The sequence below is a fragment of the Photinus pyralis genome, unplaced genomic scaffold (genome assembly GCF_008802855.1).
Source record: "Photinus pyralis isolate 1611_PpyrPB1 unplaced genomic scaffold, Ppyr1.3 Ppyr1.4_LG3a, whole genome shotgun sequence".
NCBI classification, from domain to species: Eukaryota; Metazoa; Arthropoda; class Insecta; order Coleoptera; family Lampyridae; genus Photinus; species Photinus pyralis.
In genome coordinates, this window is record NW_022170509.1 from 4,015,131 (window position 1) to 4,036,639 (window position 21,509).

At 35.3% G+C, this 21,509-nt stretch overlaps 1 protein-coding gene across 2 annotated transcripts in view; it reads left to right on the plus strand.

The window, feature by feature from the left end:
* The first annotated feature begins 2,066 nt into the window (after positions 1-2,066).
* The window catches only part of LOC116165337 (steroid receptor seven-up, isoforms B/C), a 67,590-nt gene continuing 48,147 nt past the window's right edge, over positions 2,067-21,509 (plus strand). The window contains exons 1-2 of one of the 2 annotated variants that reach the window (XM_031479683.1): positions 2,067-3,038; positions 8,465-8,620. In XM_031479683.1, the coding sequence (XP_031335543.1) occupies positions 2,681-3,038; positions 8,465-8,620 (514 nt within the window). In that variant the 5' untranslated portion in view covers positions 2,067-2,680. The remainder of the gene's footprint in view (positions 3,039-8,464; positions 8,621-21,509) is intronic. The other variant, XM_031479684.1, reaches the window with a different exon arrangement.

Consider the following 21,509-nt stretch of genomic DNA (forward strand, 5'->3'; position numbering starts at 1 on the left):
TTGCATTGTGAAACACTAATTTCAAATTTCAATAAGTATAGGTACATTTTATTCACTTTGCAAATTCTGTAATTATTGAGAAATATACCTATGGATAAAATTACATCGGTATATTATAGAAACCATGCAAATTTGAAATTACATTATTTCTGCATAAAGTGACGTTGGCGCGTCATCGGGCGTCAAATACGTTTAAAATGCAATCGATGGGTGACTATAGGTATTTTGTGCACAGGTGTTGAGCTATTTTTTATTCTGGGGCGCTATATTTAATCGAATCGACTTGAAAAAAATCATGGGTACCTACCGGTTATGCCAAAATAATGTTCTTTTTATGAGAAACCGTTTTTGAAAAAAGTGGGTGCCAAAGTAGTCCCGTGTTTGGGGTTACATTGGCACCTAAACAGAAAAGTAAAAAATATTGTAGTCCCATCGTGGGGTTACATTACGCACCAGATTATTCAACATTTTCTATTAAAACTTAACCGCATTCTCCATGAAAAATAGCACCTTCATGTTATTTTTCACTAAGCAACAAAATTATTCTAAAGGTCCTGATTTATATTGTTGGGCCATTCTGAAATGTTTCTTCCTTGGTTTTGGTAGGTATAGGTAGGTAGGATATTTTTGTACCTTAGTACCTAACAATTTTACTGATGGTGGCACTGACAGTAACAGGAAAACCCCAATTTGCTACCTGGTTGACGGTCTCCAATATTTGTGTCCCCTCCTATTGGGATTAGGACCGTCGGATGACCTACGCGACCCGCATGTCTCTCAAATAGCCTGTTTCGGGAGGAAAGTTCCAGCGTTGGAAGGTATCCTCTTTACTCATAACAGCTTGACACGTGCACCATATTCTGCACGGATGAGTTTACTGCCCTAGGTATATCTGAACAAATCTCGATAAGTGATTACTGAATTTTAAAAAACAAAGGGGCGCGCGCTCTGCCAAAGATACCCCGGCGTGTGCGTTACCTTAACGCCCTTTATACAGTGCCGGATTTAGGGTTTCTGCCGCTGTGGGCAAACATTTTTTGCCGCCCTTGACATATCACTATATCACCGTTATTACAGCGCAAAAGCTCCCTTCGAATAAAAAAAGTAAGGCATTCATTGGCTATATTTGCAATGCAATGAATGTACCTACTAACAGATTTTATTTTTGCTTCATTTCATTTACCGATTCACCGTTTACCTAAAAAATTTGAACGCATTGTAATGTTTCTGTTTTCCTCCAAATATGTTGCCCTTACAACTTTGCCGCTGTGGGCAATTGTCCACGTTTGCCCCTTATAAATACGGCACTGCCTTTATACCAAAAAATATGTTGCATACTGCTACATCTTAAGCAGCTTAATATTCAGTAGTTCGTGCCATTCATTAATGGGAACAGTGGATGGTAAAGCAGCTTTTAAATTTGTTATTTTACTAGAGCAATATAGATTTTTTTAAAAATTGTTTTTATATGTGGGAATGCTATACTTACCTATTTTAAACTCCAGATCTTATCGACTATATCTGCTTACAAAGATAATTGAATTTCAGGTAGCTTGAGGTCTTGCGCCTATTTAATCAACAATAAAAAAGGTGTTTTAAATCCGTTTTTATTACATGTGCCTGTGGTAAATGTATAGGGAAGATGTTTATTGTTGTTTAACAGGTAGTACAAACTTGTTTCATCTCATCCACAAAAAGATCTATTTACTTATGGGATTTAAACAAAGATGGTTGTTTGGACATCTTTCATATATGCGCTAAACGTCATCAGGTGGTTGCCGCGAGAAAGAGAGGGTTAGCATCCCTTAAAGTGCAAAGGGCGTGTAATAATACAATGAATGGTTCTTTTGTCTCTTAGATCACCTGTAACCCTATACAGATGAGGCACACGCGGACCTAATCTCTTTGTCATTGAAATACAGGACATCACCAACTTATTTGGGGTTATATGCTGTGTGGTAAATGTACCATGTGTGCATTATACACATTTACCAAGTAAAGTGTATGAGAGAACAAAAATTTAACGAAATTAAAATTTATTGAGAGATATTTCAACAAACAGCATTGTCACTGAGATTGTTGCACTAAATTGAGAAAGCACGTTTTCACTTCACTCGTTTACGCGATTGCACATTAAATCCTGTCGAATATGAGTAGGTAAATGCGGTCGGATTCCTTTATTCATGACCGGGACTGAAAGAGCAATATCGAACACGTGCTCATAAAGATGCTGTAACTGTTTAAACACTACCGCACTGTATCTGTATAGCATGTAACAAGTAGAAAACTCACTTGATGAGCAATAGTGGTGGAGTGCGGAATCCCTCTCTGATTCTAGGAAACGCCTCATGGCCTATCGCGACCCGGCTGTGAACCGGGGAACTCCCTAGTCCGCCCAGGCCAAGTTAGTGTCGGGCCTGCGACCAAAAGGTCACTAGTAGAGGCTAGAGAGTGCCGAGGGGATGACCTATCACCTCGACTGGTCTGATACGTGCTCGGTTTCGAATCGCCAACTTGAAAGTTGAACATTTCCAAATGTTAGAAAAACGAAAAGCTTTTTTCTGAAATTTAACTCAGATTTACTCACTAGACTTACACGGACAACTAAAAGTACATCGCCAATTTTTGGAGATTAAGAATAATTTCAGCGTAAGTGAAATAAATAAGAAATGTGAAGTTTATGAAGTACGCATTAAAAGAACAATTAGCAAATACGTACGAACGTGATTTTACAATGGCAGTGGTGGCGACTTCGTGGCGCGAATCATCTCTTGTGAATCCTATTCCGACGAGCTTAAATCCTTTATCGAATGTGTTAAATCCTTTGCAGGGAAACTTAAATCCTTTACCGACAAATTTAACCCCAATTTCTTTGCCTACCGAAAATTCGGAATTAGCCGTTGCGGTTATCAATCGCCAAACACCGTCTCAAAATTCGCAAAATAGCACGAACAGTAATGACAAAAATCAGAATATTGAGTGCGTAGTTTGTGGTGATAAAAGTTCTGGAAAACACTATGGACAGTTCACATGTGAAGGTAAGAATCGCTTTGTACCTGCTTCATATCTCGCACGTTTTAAAATTTACATTGTTGAGGATATCATTGAATATGACGATATATGCAAACCGTTGAAAATTCCATATTCGTATGGGACTTACAACATAAAAAACTACACGTGGATTGTAAAATTGTTGCATAAACATTTCATAAGATCTGAATTCGTTCGAAAGTTTTTGAAAAAATGGATAGCCCAAGTTATCACTGGTTTATACGATTGTCGTCCCAATTCCAAACACGCTCCTATACTTATTCAAAAATAGTATAAAATCGTAAAAATTTTCACATCCTGAGAAAGTTATAACATATTTGATATTTATACATACCTAAGCTTTTCTAATTTGCAATATTTCACTACCTAATTCACAATTTTTTCGGAATAATTTTACTTTCTAGTAGTATACTTATTAAAAGTGCGTCCTTTTAAAAATTTTGGCTTCATTTCGGTAAACTTCAAATAGGAAAATCTTTTAATATGTGCAGGTATTGCAAATTTTAAAGGAAAAGCGTTGTTGTGATGGTTCATAAATATTCATTGTATGCTAATATTCAGAATCTGTAACTTCTGCGTCCGCGATGGCCTAAAAATGCATATGCTAACTACAAAATGAGGATCTTTATCTATCCAATATTAAAATCGTTATACAATTTTTACCGAAAAAAAATTTTGGATCGTTTTCGCCATTAAAGTTTTTTTTCGCCATAATGAAGTTATAAATTTAAAGAAATGGACAACCTAAATCGTTAATCGCGATCGCTATACGCTTGTGGTTCCAATTTATTATCGTTAATTATCGTTAAGTTTCATATTTTCTGTTATTTACCGTTTTGTATGCCATCGATGGAGCGGTTGTTGGCGCTTCATGTCTATAATTTATTTGATTCGTATGGAATTGCACACGTGTTGAAACTTACCATTGATTTGGATGTTGTCTTAACACGAAACATTAAACCCTTTTTTGTTGTGATTTGTATACCTACCTATAATAAATTCAGGTTTTTTGGTAATCCGTCGAATTGTTGTCAAATTTGTAGTGGCTATTACTTTATGACCAAAGGGCGAATAAGTGGGTAGTTACTACAACTTACAGAATACGAGCATTTTCAAATACCTATAGGTACCTATAATTTAATCAATTTTTTCAAAATTTGAGTCAAACTGAATAAGACCATTGTCATAGAGGCGTAGATCTTTAAACCGAGGTTTAATGAAACCATACAATTTTATCCTAGATAGGTAGGTATAGGTAATTGTAGGTATCTTCAATTCGCGTCAATCTCATATAGGTATTGGTTCCGCTGCAAATTCCACCCCATCAGGCAATTCCTCACTTCAATGTCATTTAATTGTGCCACCGTTCTCTACAATTCTATACCCCAAATTCATCTGTCATAACAGTGACATAGGTACCTAATATGCCTACCCCATTTTTAGTAAAGAATTGAAAACAGTAGTCTTTAAACGGAAATTTTCATTATTCTTAATAACTTAGGTATTTAACGCATAAAGAGGAGGCCCGAGTTTGGTACCTATACCTGTTTCACAAAGCGAGTTTCCAGGGATGGTGGAAATCGTTTTTAATTCCCTAAACAAATAAATGAACTGGAATATACATCAGACAAGAAAATTTGCATCTTTAGCGCATTCTCAATTTAAAAAAATAGAATGAAAACGTGCTTCAATTCCGTTCGTTTCAAAGTGTATAGGGCGGACGAGAAGGACAGGTTTTTTGAAAAAAAAAGTCGCCGTGTCTATGCATTCCAAAAATTAGACATTAGTAGACATACTATGTGAGCAATTTTTATGAAATTTCCGAAAAGAAAATGGAAATTATGGAGCAGGCGCAGTGATCGGAAGGGTCAAGCTTCAAATACGAATATCTTGAGAACGGAATGTAGGAAGTGGGTACCCACAAAGAGAAAGTGATACATCTTCTTGAGATGCATCCATCCTTATTTGACCTGGTCCGATCACTAGTAACGGAGATATGGTGGATTTTAAGGATCAGAGTGTCGGGAATGGGTACTCTGAAAAAATACGTCCAATAAGTACATCTGAAAAATACTCTTTAGCTAATCGCTAGGGCGACGGCTTTGTTTATAATTGACCCGTTATGTATTAAACTGCCTGCGGCTTATCTGCTTATGAACGCAATTAAATATCTCATTTTTAAACAATCTCCGTAAGAAGTGCCCTTTTATCCCGTCATTCGCACAGTTCAGAACTGTCTCCTCCATTTTGCCACCCACAATTCCAAGCTTCTTTACTTATAATGGCCGTTTGTATCTTGAAATTTTAGTAGAACTTAGGATTATGAACAGTCCATAACGCCTTCGACCTTAATTTGAACTTAAATTAGGGATCGCTTAATTTTTCACTGCATACAAGAATCATAAGTACATATACCGCTACAAATCATTGGAGATTCTCAAGGCACTCGGCGATTTCGTACTCTAACGACCCATAAAACTTTCTGGAAGGTTAAAAGTGCTGTAAAAGACTCTAAAAGCGCGTGGTTCTGTAGGTTTCTGAAAACTGTTCAAAACTTACACGACTGTTAACGACTAATAAAAGCTCCCTATTGGTCTCACACGCTTCTTAAAGCCTCTTGAAGACCTTTTCCCACTTTTCAAGACTCAAAGACTAATAAAGACCTTAAGAAACTCTGCCCTTATACTTTTTGAATGCCCTGGCAATTTTTAAAGATCTTTTAAAATTCTCAAAAGCTCTTAAAAGCTTTTATACAGAGGAGAGGGTTTGAAGGACTCTAAAAGGGAGACCTTTGCAACCCTTGAAAGTTCTTAGGAACCAAGTAAATATCTCTGGAATTTGTTAGGTCGGAATTATAGTAAATTGTGCAGTTGCTTGTTTATAACAAATTTGAGTTTTCGGTTTGATTGGAAGTAATAACTTAATAAGGTCTATTTTATAATTTGTATTTATTTAATCTAAATGGTCCTCATATACGACGTTCCTTTTGCAGGTGACAATGCTGATACAGAATTGGGTTGGATACAATCCTTTAGTGACAATGAATTAGGAAAGAAAGTCTTTTAAAAACTCATATAACCACTTAAAAGCTTAAGGACGCATATAGACGCTCCTCAAGACGAGTCCCCTAAATACTTTCAAAGTATATTAATGATTGTTCGTAAGGACCGTAAAAGCTAATTAAGGGCGTCAAAGATTTTGAAACGCTTAGAAACCGTTGGCAACTTAGAGGCCCTTAAACCTCACAAAGGGTCTTAAAGGCTGTACAAGCCAAATCCCGAGAAAACTCCTCTTTTCGTACTTAAAAGCCTTCACGAGTCTCAACAAACCTCATGATTCATGAATTATAGTTATCAAAATGATTCTTTCGGGCGCAGAAGCCTCTTGAATATCTGCGTAAGCGATACTAACTACTCTAAAAGACTACTGAACAATATACAAAACTCTAAAAGAGCCTTTTGAATGCTTTTAATGGCCCATAAACGAACATGTTTTAAAAAGCCTCTAGAAAGATCATGGGGACCCTTGCAAAACTTCTGAAAAGCCTTGTAGTTCTAAAAAACTGTAGAAGGTGCTATCATAAAATTTGTGACTAACACATAGATTTGCATACCTACGCGCAAATAGCATTCAACAGACCCTACGTGTATTTGCTTACGAGAAGAAAATCGTATTAACTCGACGTTGCTATTATTCTAGAAACTCGACAATCCTACGAGCTAAGCTCCAATGATGAGATCTCAACCCTCTAACGGATACGTTAACGTCGTTGGAGAACTTTCAAAAGTCGATATTTCTCACTTTTTGTTGCAAATCGTGACGGGAAACAACAGATTCACCATGGGATTGTGAAATAAAATATAATCCAAGCAGTAATAAGGTCTCCTACATCCAAAAAAGCAGGCTTCGTAACAGTTTTTTCCGTAACAATTGCATGGTTGTTATTAAAAAACCGTTAAAGATAGACATAGATTTTTTTGTATCTATTTCAGCTTGCCTGCGTTTTGAATTGAAGGTGCCCGGCGTGATTTTCTTTCATTTGCATGGTTATGATTAAAAAAACCGTTGAGATAGACATATGACTTCGGAGTTTTATGTTAGGAAATTTACTCCTCTGCAATTTACTTTTTACGAGCTTTTATGGCTTACATGATTGGTACCGTTTTTGAGCTTTTCAAAGGGTTCCTCCAAATGATTCTGATTATCGGCAAGGAATCCAGAGATCTAGTGCTTCATAAAACCTCCCTTGACAAGGAAGACGCTGACTTGAACAAATTATTAACTTACATGATTTTTACCGAAAACTTTTTACATTCTTGCATTGCAATTAACACTTATTTACGGTATTCATTGTGAAATCACATTATCTGTCTGTTGACTGAACTGTTATGACATTACATCCAGTAAAAATCATCCTGCATGATAGTTAAGGTTAAGGACAACTTTTTTGTTGTAAAGGCCTTCCTTCCGTTCAATGTTGAGCTATACATTATTGTTACTCCAAAATATCTCTATTTTTACAATCGTAATTGCATAGAAACCCCCTACCAAGGTATAGCCACGTTCATATACAACGAACATTGCATATTTGATGACAAAAAATCTTGAGTTTGTTTCCTGTAAATTCTTCTTGTCTGATTTCCTGCTGACAATAATAAGAAAAAGCAAAAATTCGTGAAACACTAAGATCCATTGACCAACAACTAGCAGCTGTCTCAGTTTGTACAGATCGCATCAAATGAGTCGAATCTTTCTTTACTTCGCCAAAATTGTAGCACACGTTAGTTCATTCTCCTATTTTGATTGACTGATGATTCCAGCCGCAAAAAATTGAAACCATGCAGGTGATTCCTAGGCGAATTTTTAATGAATACAGAACAGTCAAACATATTTTTTCCAACTCGATTGCTATAGAAATCAACATTGTTATTCTCGTATGCAATTGCATTAAGATTGTCAAGTAATGTTCGCAAAAAGTTCATCAATTTAGAAATTCAGCGCGGCTATATTTGAGAAAAATTAGATCAAGTAGAAGTGTCATTATAAGGGTAATCGCCCTTTTGTATGTAGGAGTGTTGAACGAAGTCTTAGATTTTTATAGTTTTATGGCCAAAATGTTTTTATAAACCGTCATTTTTCTTTAGAATTCCCTAAAGGGCTGTCAAATTCTATGCGAGGGGTTTTTCCTCTTTACTAACGATGTCTACATTTATTCTCAACGTCTCGTCGTTGTTTGTTTCATAAAAAGTCTTGATTTGTGGCTCTTCTTACTGTTTTTATACATTTATTTTGTTTCTAGACAAATTAATGCGACGTATTTCTCTACCTTTCCGCATGTTCATATTCGTAGTGTATACTGTGTAGCATTTTTAGACTATGTCAATTATTACATGCATATTTTTCTTTGTTTCAGGGTGCAAATCGTTCTTTAAACGAAGTGTACGGCGTAATTTAACTTATTCATGTAGGGGCAGTCGAAACTGCCCAATTGACCAACATCATAGGAATCAATGCCAGTTTTGTCGTCTTAAGAAATGCATGAAGATGGGTATGAGAAGAGAAGGTACGTGTATGTGACTTTTTATTGCGTGTTACTTTTTCATAATTTTATCTCTGTCAAAACGCATTGGATATACTTCTTATTGGACCAATGCTTCTTTACTAACCACCTTTTTAGTATTTTATTTAAAACTCGTATGGATATCATTCAAACGTTAGCTGTTACTATCAGAACTGCTACAGTATTGTGCAAGTTAACATTGCGAAACTGTTTACAGCGTGTGTAGATAACGCTATATCGCTCATATTTTACCCATCTACACAGCTCCCTGTCCAATTTTTTATTTTTTCAGAAGATAGACTTTAGAATGAATGATTAATTATCTTTCGTTATTAAGTTTTAACAGCGTTCTTGTTAATATTAATACAAAACGTCAATTGATGGGCTCGCTTATGATCACTTTTACAATCAATTTATCATTCCCTGTGAACATACGCGCACCAAAATATCCGAGAGAGTTGATTATATATTTAAATTCTTTAATGTATTTTAACGTTTTTGAAAGTTGAATTTATTGAATTGTTTTTCAGCCCACTTAACTGATATTATTGTACACACAAATAGAAACGTAACGATATAAATATCAGGAATATTGCGATAAGAAGGGTTAAATGTCAATTACATCTAACTATACGATGAGCCAATCAGCATTTAATTTATTGACAGATAAAGGTTTATACATAGGCAAATATGACATCCAACAATTAAGAACGTCATAATCATTAGCGTTTTAAATAAAATAATTTTCCAAAAAATTAGCGTTCTTGTCGAATTTTCTGCAGGAGAACCGGAATCCAAATATTTCAACGTTTAAATTTAATCTTCGACAGCACTTAAACTTTCTGGTTATTCTGTATGAAATAGTTAAAAATAATGAATGTATTCAGGCATAACAGATATTGTCAAGTTCAATTATTTCAAAAATGCTCCTTTCCCGTCCCGTCCCGTTTCAGAAAAGGAAACGGGTGGATGTGGAGGTACCAAAGCGGAAGGATGTTTAAATAAATTTATTTTACATATATCTCTAACTTGATATGTTTGATGTACACAAAAAAATATAAGTTTTACCAGTTTCGTCCATTTATTTCCTTCAGCTCTAACTTGATCTAGAACCTGGAATACGTTTCCGCACTCTGCATATCAAAATGTATTAAATAAAGAAAGGCTACCTTCGAAGTGGTCTCAGTTACAAAAAATAAACCTCCAGGACGTTATCTGAGCTGTACCAGCGAAAGTTGCATTAGTATTGAAGATGGCTTAATTGGGTCATACCGCAGATTCTGCCAAAATTACCTGGTGAAGGTGAGCCTAGTTTGGTATATTTCTATTGGTCATCGAGACAGCCGTGAACGTGGGTCTTTGATCTCTACAAGATTGTACATTTTGGCATCCTTGAACATAGGAATAACTATTCGCACTATTGTTATCTCTCACCAAGAATTTTAGTTGGAATTAGTCTTGTAAAATTGTCGCAATTTATTTATCGCAAAAACCATACCAGATTTAAATACCTTAAAGCTTAAAAAATTCCTTTTAAGTAAGCCTTATTACTCTGTGGATGAATTTATGTTGCTAGTACCCTAATTATAATTCGATGACTTGTCTTATATCGTATTTTATGATCATTTGGGCGAATTTCTATTATTATTATTATTATTGCTGCGAATATTCGGGAATTTTCGAGAATTTCTGGTAATATTCATCTTAAAAAATATACGATAATACGACCGAATCAATTTTTTAATAATGTTATGTTTTTTTAAACAATAAAAGTAGAGTTTCAGATTGTTTATTTAACATAGGTACATAAAAAATTAAAAACTTAAATTCTAAGTTCATATGCCATAATAAATACCGTACCTTCGAAACAAAACTCTAAGCATTCAGACAAATTCAAGCAAACTCGAAAATAAGAATGAAGCTTGAAAAACTTCCCAAAAATTTTGGAAGAATGGGAATGGGAAATATTCGCCTAAATTGCCGATGTGCGAATATTCGTTTATAGCACTGCGAATGTTCCGGCAAATTTGGCTGGAAATATTTTCGTTTCTTGAACGTTCAAAAGCTAATTTTGTATTCGTTAGTTTTATATTGAAAGCCTCCAGAATACCAAATTTCGCTACGGTTTCGATTATACACCTTACATCCGACAATGCACGCTCCATACATTATGGTTTCGGAGTGAGCCATTGTGATCATATTTGGAAAAATTGACTTATTTTTGACTTCAAAATCGTTTAAAATTCAAAGACCAAGTGAATATTTTTAGTAGTGTGGAGTCAATGAAGAACAAAGATTTTGTCACAATTTAGATTAAACAATAAAATTTAATTAATGTTTGACTATCCTTGCGTAAATTCCCAAAAGATTCTACGAAAATTACCGGCGTGAGTTTGCTTTACACACGGTATATTGCCAAAGTAGAGTTTTTGGTTCGTCCGCGCAAATTGCGTGAAATTTTGACTATTTTGATGTGCGGCCAAGAATTTTAGTTGGAATGGTTTTTACTTTTAAAAATGTTGTATTAGTTATTTTTATATTGAAAGCCCCCCCTCCCTCTGCATACTATATTTCGTTGCAGTAGTAATTTATTATCACACTGCCAAAACGCTTTGGCAAATATAAAAATAAACAGTCCTAACATTAGAAATTAAATCATGGAAATAGTCAAAGAACAAAGACAAGCGAGAGCGAATGGAAACGCATCCACAGTATTGAAAACAAGAAAAGGTTTAATCACTTAAAGTAATCAGCTAAGAATCAAACGTTTAAAACCTACCTGCAGTCAATAAATCATGACAACTCAATTTGGAACAGTCAAAAAGCAGATTATGCATAAGGGACATTTCCGCTTGCATGAAAGTACTGAAGCATTCTTTGAACAAGTGTCGAGATGCAGTTTCCCAGCTCAGTTTCAATGAACTGTTTCACTAAAGTGCTCATTTGGAAATACTGGACCCATATATTGGTAGTTTTGCTGTGGGGCCATTGTTTTCTAACTTGGTAAGTGCTTCTTTGAGTTTAACCGCAACCACCTCGCCATCGGCTCTGAGACCCTACACACAAACAACTGAGAGAAATATTAAAAAACGAAAAGTGTAGGTTTTGGGAGTTTTGGAAACGTAACACCCAAGCGAAAAATTATGCATTTATTTGGAAGATATGTTTATTGTGATTCCATCTATATTACCCATTTTTTGTACATATAATTACGTTATAGTCTCGTTGAAATTAGAGCATTACAAATGAATTGAAGGTGACTTGCATTTCTTGGACGACGAAAACTTTAAAATCATTCTTGATGTATGCTTTCGCTCGTTGCCAAAAAGCTCTCAGATGTAATTGAATCTGCATTGTTCGACATGTTGAAAAATGTAGGTACTGCTATGCAAAGGGGGTTACCACGCATGGAATTAATATGGTCATCCGATATCATTCGAATTTTTTGGCAAATTGATTGATTACAATTATCAAGATCAAAATCGTAAGGTACCTACGCTAGCTAGTGTGATCCTTAATGAAAAAATTAAGATTTAGGTATAGAACCACAAAACTATTTCTAGAGTATGTTATGTAGTTTATCGGGGCCATTATTATATTCTACACGCACGAATAAATGTTTGTAAACTGCTTTTCGCTGGGTTATGTGCAAATACCAGATTGATTGTTGATCTTGCAAACAGATTATGTATAGTAGGTAATTCTACTTGTGCTCAACTTACAGCGAGGATGTGTCGAATATGTTAATGGATTATTATTGACTACCTATATCTAAAGATTTCATTTATATTTACGCTATAGGCTCCACCAGGTCGATTAAATTATTGCGTAAAATGCTTAATTACATCAGTAACTATTGCGAGATTAATGAAATCCCGTGTTGTTCGACATCTGTCATTATCCCTTATTTGAGTAATTTTGTGAACACAATTTTTCTTTTTTGATAAATGATAGAGTGTTTTTGCTAACAGGAGTTTCGTCTTAGGGGATATTACGGTAAACATATTGTCAGAATGAAAAATATAAAGAAAGGAAGTGTAACGGATTTGGCTAGTGTTGCGTTAATATAATAAATAAGGTAAAACTATTTGAAATTTTCAGCCGCTTTTGCTTACACTGACCACCGATATACCATTAATCTTTAACAAGTCGTTAATACATGCACGCTGTAAACGATCCTTTAGGGCTCGGGAAAAGGCCTTTGTTGGCCCTTACGGTCAAGTATTTGTATATTAAACCGATCAATCATCCACAAGAATGGAGTACAATGAAATGGGTCTCGCTATACATATATATAAGGCTGCCGCATAACCATACTCCACCTATGTGATTACGGGTTATTCCAAGATAAAAAGAAGTATAAGAAATTTGTGTAACAAACGAACAAAAGATTAAAATATTCTAGTAGCAACAGTAGCGTTATGATAACAATTCAATTTCAAAGCTTAGTGTTATTGCGGTTGCATATATTTATGTAATTCGGACCAGAGTTAACAAATACTAATTACACACGCGCGGTTATCGTGTAATGCCAACGCTATTGACAAGTATTTCAACAAACGCAGATTTAATTACCTAAAATCTATGCAATTATCCTCTCTATCCCAGACACAGTTCAGCGCTGCATAAAAGTCAATTCTCGTATAGCAGTTACGCTTTACAATTATATGTAGTTTGATTTTCAAATTAAATATGCGAAACCGGCCTTAACATAGGTACCAAAAGTCAAGTGAGTTATACTCGAATTTCAAGACGCAGTTCTCCGACCGGCAGTTTTAAAATATTACGCTGCCCATTATGCACGCTGCATTGTAGTATCATTTATCAGTCGATTGAAAAGTTTAGCAAGCTTAATGTTTAAAAAATATTATGAATAGTAACGTAATACTCGGCAGGTAGAAAACTCGTTTTATAGGGTTTGCAATGACACCTTACAAGGGGTAGGATATACGATAAGTAGGGGTCCCGGATGACCAGTGTCCAGTAAACATTATGTAAATTAGGCCAGGACAGCTTTAAGGGATTTATTCAAATGAAGAAGGGATCTTTTGATGCTTCGTGGGAAAGAAGATAAACCTTGCAAAAACTTATACGATATTCGTTGAATTTAGGGGTAAAGCTTTGATTATGACACTGGACATTTTCATACTTATTCAATAGCGCAAGGCTTTGCATTTAACATATGCCCCTCAAAGGGATTTTTGCGAAAAGTAATTTTGTGTAAAGCGCTCAATTAACTTTTTCCATTAGCTATTTTGAAGATGATTAATTAAGGTAAGGTAGATGGCCATCACAAATTATAAATCATATTTTTTGCTGTAACTGTAGACTCCCGAAACTTAAAGGAAAACTTTCGCGTTACGGTGTTTGAAAACTACCAATTTCAGGAATTTATCCTTGTAACACATAATTTACCCAGATCCTAATTAGTTTAAATCAGCCAACGTATGTCATTGTCAAGTAATCTTGGTGACATGTCAGGGGAGTTAGGGATATCCGCAATTTCGAGCTTCCCGAAGGATAACTTAATAAAGCACCGTAATCTTTATGTATATAAATGAGCTCTTGTGATTAAATTACTAATTGGAATTTTTCGCGCTTTCCATTCCCTTCTTGTTAAGAGCGGTCGTTCTCTTCTACGTTTTATCATGGGTGATAAAATAAAGTGTTGAAAGTGTCAAGTAAAATATTTTCCATGTACACACGCAAAGGTCGTAATCAATTACTTTGTACTTGATGCTCTTGCAATTTCGAATACCCCCGCTGCTTTTTAAAAGGCACACCTGGCATTCCTGAAGTAAAGTTAGGGTAGTTTAAACTCTTAGATAATTATCGAAATGAGTTTTTTTGTAATCACACATTTGCCGATGAGCCCTTAGGTTTCTTTGCAAATTTAGGTTTTATCTCACCAAGAATAGTAGGACGAGTGTATTACTTTATAGAAATTCCGGTATTTAATAAAATTCTGGTTTGCCACAATAAAACAATTTAATAAAATTCTGAATCTTACAACCAGAATATTTTCAGCCCTTTAGTGCCCTCGTTTTGTATATTAATTTTTAATTTACTTTTAGTGCAATATACACACAATTTGATTTTCGGCCCAAAAAATGTCCAAACAGAGAGAAATTAAAACCATCCACTTGGTGGTATTTATATCTAGCAAAGAATTTGTATTGCTGCTTTAGTGATAGACCACTTAACCCACTCCCTCCACCCCCTCATTACTGAGGTTACGAATTGGTATTACTCTAATGGAATTCAATCGCTATGCGCTGCACTGGTACACAGAAAGTATTCACGCCATTACGATTTTTCAGTAATCTAAAATCATATTGTGGTGGTGGCAAAAATGCTCTTCACCTTCTCCCCTTAGCGCGATTTACCAAGGATATTTTTCTCGAAGTTATGCTCTCATGTGCGACAAACCTTATATTGAGGGGTGCCCTTCGCCCCGCGTTTTTTAAATATGTTAATTTTTAATACTAAGTTTCATGTTACCGTTAAATCTATCTCAATCAATCAATCTTTATTAGACCGCAACTTGGCAAAACCTTTTGCAATTTAACTTATACCAAAATAAATGTGAATTTCCCTATCATTATATTTTTCTTCCTTCCCATAAATGTTTTGGTAACCACTCCCTTATTAGCTCTGTATAACTACTACTTCCGCGTGCGCTCTCTATCTTCACTCTCTATTGTTCTATATTTGTGCATCCAGATCCCTTTTGGGCGCATCTCTCCTACTTTTCACCTCAGCCTGTCCATATCCATTTATTTCATAATATTTTCCTCTTTATTCTTCCCACATTCCTTTTGCATTCATCCTCGTTGTCAAGCACCAATTCTACTATTCTAATTCTAATTCTAATACCATCTTTGTATTCCTTCTAGTTCATCCCATACCTTCCACCCCCATATCTCCGGTATACGAGCACCGACTCTCCCCATTGCAGCGAACAGGTACTTTTTTGCTCTAAAATCATTCTTGAACCCCCTCTCTCGAATTCCCGTCACCCCCTTTTTCCTTACTTCTTTTATCTGCGCATTTGCCCCATATGCTTCTTTGGATTTGGTATCATAAATATTTAATTTCTTTTACCTCTTCCATTCTTTCCTCCCTCCCTTCCTTTCCCAATACCTTTCAATTCTTCCTTTATCTGTTCTACTCCTTTTGCCATGAGCATTGCGTATGCCAGGAAAGGGACTATATTTTTCTTCTTCCCACTACTATCCCTCCACCTTGAGCCTGTCGTTAATTACTTTTTCATGTTCTTTAAGGCTAAGTGGACATCCCTGTTTTAGTCGTTTATATGTCCAAAACACTTCAGGACTTTTTTTCTTGTATTTTTACCCTTAATCTTGTCTCTCCACATAGTTCCCACCTTCCATCATTTTCTATACTTTCTCCCGTTCCACCTTGTCAAACACACCTTTTAAGTGCATGAAAAACGCGCCCGTTTTTTTCTAATTCCCTCCCTTTTCTGAACAGCCCATTTGACGTCCAACATCCTCTTCTCCCCCATTTCTATCTCTCGTTCAGTATCATTGCATAGATTCTATACGCCATATAGTCATTATAGTAATTACCCTTTAGTTTCCCACGCAATCTTTGTTCCTCTTTTGAAGATCGGCACAATTACTCCTTCCATTCTTCGAGTAAACCCCCTCCTTTCCATACTTTCTTTATTAGTTTTCTCATCCGTTCCTTGACCTTGTCTGTGGCTAGAATCCAAGCGTTATTACCTATCTCGTCTCTTCCTGTCGTTTTCCCTTTCCTCAGTCTTTTTAATTGTTATATCATCTCCTCCAATCTTCTCTCTTCCTACATCTTCCATAGCCTCAACTTTTTCCTGTTGTAGTAGTAACCTGACAAAATGTTGTTTCGATTCCTCCAATTGCATTTCCCTCCTATTTGTTCTTTTTTCTTTTTTCCTCTGTTTATCGCCCTCCAAAGATCCTTTTCTGTTTTTATTTTGATCATTGACTCTTCGTATTCTTCTTTGATAAATATTTTATTTTTAATATTTCGTACCATACCAACCAGGGGCCATAGATTAATTGTAATGGGAAAAGATTTGAGCGTTTTGAGTTTTTTGGCGTTTGATCGTTTGCCACCTGGAATAAAAGCAATCTCTATCTCTATATGTGCGTTTATGACGGAGCTTTATCCAGAAATTAATTTACTAAATACAACAATGCTTTACGTAAAAGCAGTTTACAACTTTTTGTGCTCAAGAATGTAATATCCGAATAGCTTTTCACCAGGACTTGTGTTAAAAAACGTTCTCAGAATGTTACTTTTGTATATTACTCTAGATGTCCACGATTGGCAGTTTTGTTAAAACAATTGATTGGCCAGTGCCTGTGTACATAGATTATTATTACAAGCATTCACTGCACTGTTTTTTTCACACAAATAATAAATAAACATCAGTTTATAGTGCGAAGAAAAAATCTCAAATAGTTACTTAAAACATTTATAGAGATGTATAGGATATTCCATACTTTTTGGGCACTCTCTATAAGAAAGCGCAATTTATGAAGCAAATGGTGTGCGCGGTCTTGCGGCACGTTTCATGGGGCTGAAGTGTGTGAAGGTCCGATTACCCCCTAAGAGAAAGATCCTATCCCCACACTCGGTTTTTTTTAAGTAAAAGTGTGCAATATACACCTTTTTTTCAGTATGTGGTAGTTGCCGAGTTGAAATAATGAGGTTGATTTTAGCACATCTCAGTTAATATAATTAATATTCCACAAATGATTATGGCAAATCTATCATTGCATTGTGAAAGATACACGGTTCACGTAAAACGTAAGTTAAGGTGACTTAATGCTTAACAGAACGAATGGACGTTTTATGGGCTTTTTGTATTGTAATTCAAATGCATGCAAATTTAGGTTATTGTTCTGGAATGATGGCCACTCGCGATTTGTAGGTAAACGATCTTATATATACTTATATAATCAATATAAGTAAGGTACACGCTTAATCAAAATACGAATTTAATAACAAATCATTAGAAGTTATAAAACGTTTGAAGTAGAATCAATCAATTAAAGATTCCAGAGGCTAATCTTTCGTGACACATACGGGTACTTCGTTTCTATTAGTAATAATGGTGTCAATAAAATCTGTTAAGGAATAAAACGCATTAAGTAAACGATTTACCGAATATTGATGACCCGAATTAAAAGAAATTAGAAACAAGTAATGCAACAATTTACGAAGACACCCACACTTTTAACAATTTCAGTTCTTTATTCTTCACGGTATTTGATTGTGGTCCCATCTCTTGCTACATGCTTGGTCTTGGTTCGAGGTCAGGGTCAGGTAAGGTCATTTCCCACGATAGCCTCACTCGGCTTAGCAACTTCAGAGTACAGAATTATAATACAAATTCCATGTACAAACATAAAAGTTTTACCTACATTTACAATTAGCCTGTCATGTTCTTTTTGGGATCCTTACTCCTTATGAAAACTGTTTTGCTTTCATTCTAATTGTAACCAGTATTCACCACAATCGTTGTCGGGACAACGTCCTCTTCCTGAACAATACCGCCAAGTTTATTAACTACTAGAACCTTGTTTATTACGTAAAAATAATGACACACGGTAAATAAACAAAGCTGATACGAATCTACATCCATGAAATTTTTTATTTTTGTATAGTATGTATTGGCGAAATTAATGTAAATCGTATTAGACCTGTTCGACGCGTACAGAAATTTTAATCCGAAAACCCCGTCATTACTAAATCTATGCATTACAACATTATGAGGGAATTGAAAGTAACTTCTCCGCGAAGTTGTTTTACAACCGGTTAATGTTCTAATACATTCATAAACTTTTCGCACTTGACATACCCTACACACAACAGTAGTGTTGCAAAAAATTGTTTGGAGCGTAATATACCACCTCTAAGTCTGTATTTTCGAAGTGCAATTCTACTGCCTGCATGGTATGATAAAAAACTGCCAGTAAAATTGTAGCGTATTTGAAACATACCGAAAGTCTGCTAATGAATGCACAACCTGTTTCAAATGGAATTAATTGCCTTTCTCTTTCAGAAAAGATGCGGGTGATTATAGCATAATGCATCATCAAAAATACAAGTCACTAAACGGAAGAACAGTTGAAAAAGTACCCATGTATGACAGGTTAAAAATGTTAAAAATCTCTTGCAAGTTTCTGACATTTATATGTCATGTGATACGCCATCCATCTCCCAAAGTTGCTCTAGGGGAGAGGAGGAACAATGATTAGATGCACTTAGTATTGCTCTTCAATTGTTTCCACTGATCTTTCGGTGATACTCTCGCCTAATGCCCTTCTCACCCCCGGCATCCCACACTAGACGTAATTCCTATTAGGAAAATAGGTGTATAGAAGGATTACTCCATTTTATTATAGATACTTTCAGAAGTCTTGAGGAAATATCTAGCACTGTAACAATAAATTAAAAAAATGTTATTTGTTTTTGAACTTGAACTTCAAAGAGACATCGGAAGTAGGAAATAGTCTATAATCAATCAATCAACTTTGCCACAATTACAAAACTTCGTACAATTTAAATTATAACAAAAAAATCTAAAATGAATTTTAGAACATTACTCCTGCTTCTCCCTAATCCTTTTCACCTCCTTGTAATTCCATAGCATGTGTTAGATGTCCCCTTCTTCCTCCCCATAGGTTCTACATTTTCTTTCTTCTTCTTCCATCCTTTCTCCTATTCCTCTCCCTCTTTCGATCTGTCCGTCCGTATCCATTCCTTTCATAAGTATTTTTTTCGTATTTCGTCTCACATTCCTTTTACGTGCATCCTCATTGTCAAGTATTCTTTGCCAATTCTCTTCCTCTCGTCGAGCCCACGCCCTGCGTCCCAACGCTATCCTTATCTTCTCCACGTTCTCTCGTCTAAAATACAATTCGGTGTCTTTGTATTCCTTCTTGTTCATCCCTTCCACCCCTCTCACTATTGCATCGAACAGGTATTTTCTTGTTATAAAGTGATCTCTCCTATTCCTCACACGTATCTTATCGCCACCACCCCCTTTTTTCTTAGTGCTCTTAGGAAATAGTCTATAAGGAGTTTAATATTTTGCTTTAAATGTCGATTATATATCTTTTCAATGGTTATGAAACTTTATAATGCGTTATAGTATTGAACCTTGCAACAAGAAAAATTTGGAGAATATTTAATACTTAGTGTCTCCTTAACTATTTCGATAACGAAAAATATTTGGGAGGATTTAATGATGGAGTGCTGATCAGTTCTGGTCAGGGGGTAATCACCAGACCTAAAATTTGTACAATACTTCCCCTTCGGGGGAAGTCCTCCAGTACTTCCTCTTAACTTCACTATACTTCCCCGTACTTCCCTTTACTTCCTCATACTTCCCCGTACTTCCCAGTACTTCCCCGTACTTCCTTGTACTTCCCCCAAACTTCCCTTGTACTTTCCCGAAATTCTACTGTAAGTAGACATTGATATAGACTTTAGATTTGCTTCTTGAGTGTTATACGTAGTAACGCTTATAACGTGTCCACGAAAATGCATTACACATGCGAATGGATGTGAAATGCATACTATACATGAAATGAAAAATTAGATAAGTGTTAATCATTATTTATTTTCACACTTACCTATTTAATATTTACCTTTGTATTTACATGAGGTTTGAAAGAATTTTTAATATGAAAGAAATTAAGACATAAATAATTGTCCTGCCAGCATTTATTCCAAAATTTTATAATGAAAACATATGTACGGAACAATAATTTATAGATGGATACTAATTTATCGGTAATCACGCAAACCGTTACCTAAAAGTATTCCGACTCCCATTAATAATTGAAATCTGAAAATGTGCATACTAATATATTTTTCCATGATCTATCGAAAGAAAATATTATCATCATTGTGTCACTTCCAGTTTTAACGGATGTGGATAGCTTTTAAATAGAACACCCTATATTTTATTTCCGTCATCTACATGAAGATCTACGTCGTTTGATGCCACATTTCCCTATACCCAGCATCAAAGGTTTTCAAGGTATTCAAGATTTTTCAAAATTTCTGTTTAAATCATTATTAGGTTAGGGGTTGATATTATTGATATTTTATGTGATTATGTAATAGTACATTATATACCAAGGTAGAGAAGTCTAGTATTATTGCCTAAGCACGAAGATTACACCCTGAGGCGCTTGCGCCGAGGGATGTAAGGTGCGTAATAGACTTCTCTATCGTGGTGTCTTAAATTGAGTAGGATAACATGGCTATCTTTGTTATTATTATACTTACAAATTCGGTTAAATTGGCAAAGTTTACGTGTAGTCTTTGATGTTGATGCATATTCCGATGCGATATTTTGAAAAAAATAATTCGTTTCGTAGTAGGTAATTGGAAAAATGTGAAAATCGTTTCAAATAAAAGTTGCAAGATTCGATCGGATAAATTCAACGGATATTCAATAGAATTTTTTTTCAAAATGGCGCTTTTCGAGATATTGACATCAACTTCCTTGTTTTGAATGGACGTGGGTGGAAGTAACAGTCAAGGAGGCCGTATTTTCTTCTGCTATTGAGATATTTTCAAAGAGTAGTTTCGTTCGAATTTTTTTGAAATGTGATAATTGTATGTAATTTCTCTTGAAATGGCGGATGGTGGCAATTATTCATTTTAGAGAACTTATCTGAACGTTTATTGAGCGAAATTTCAGGTTGTGATTTCTAAAATTGACAGCGTGACAGTTCTCATTATTGACTACTGGTTAATAATGACCACATTATTAACTACTTTGAACAAGTGGCGAGAAAGCCTGCTTTACAAGTGGAAAAAAGGTTAATAATTATGTTATCAGGCGCTAGTAGTGAAACAACAGGTTTTG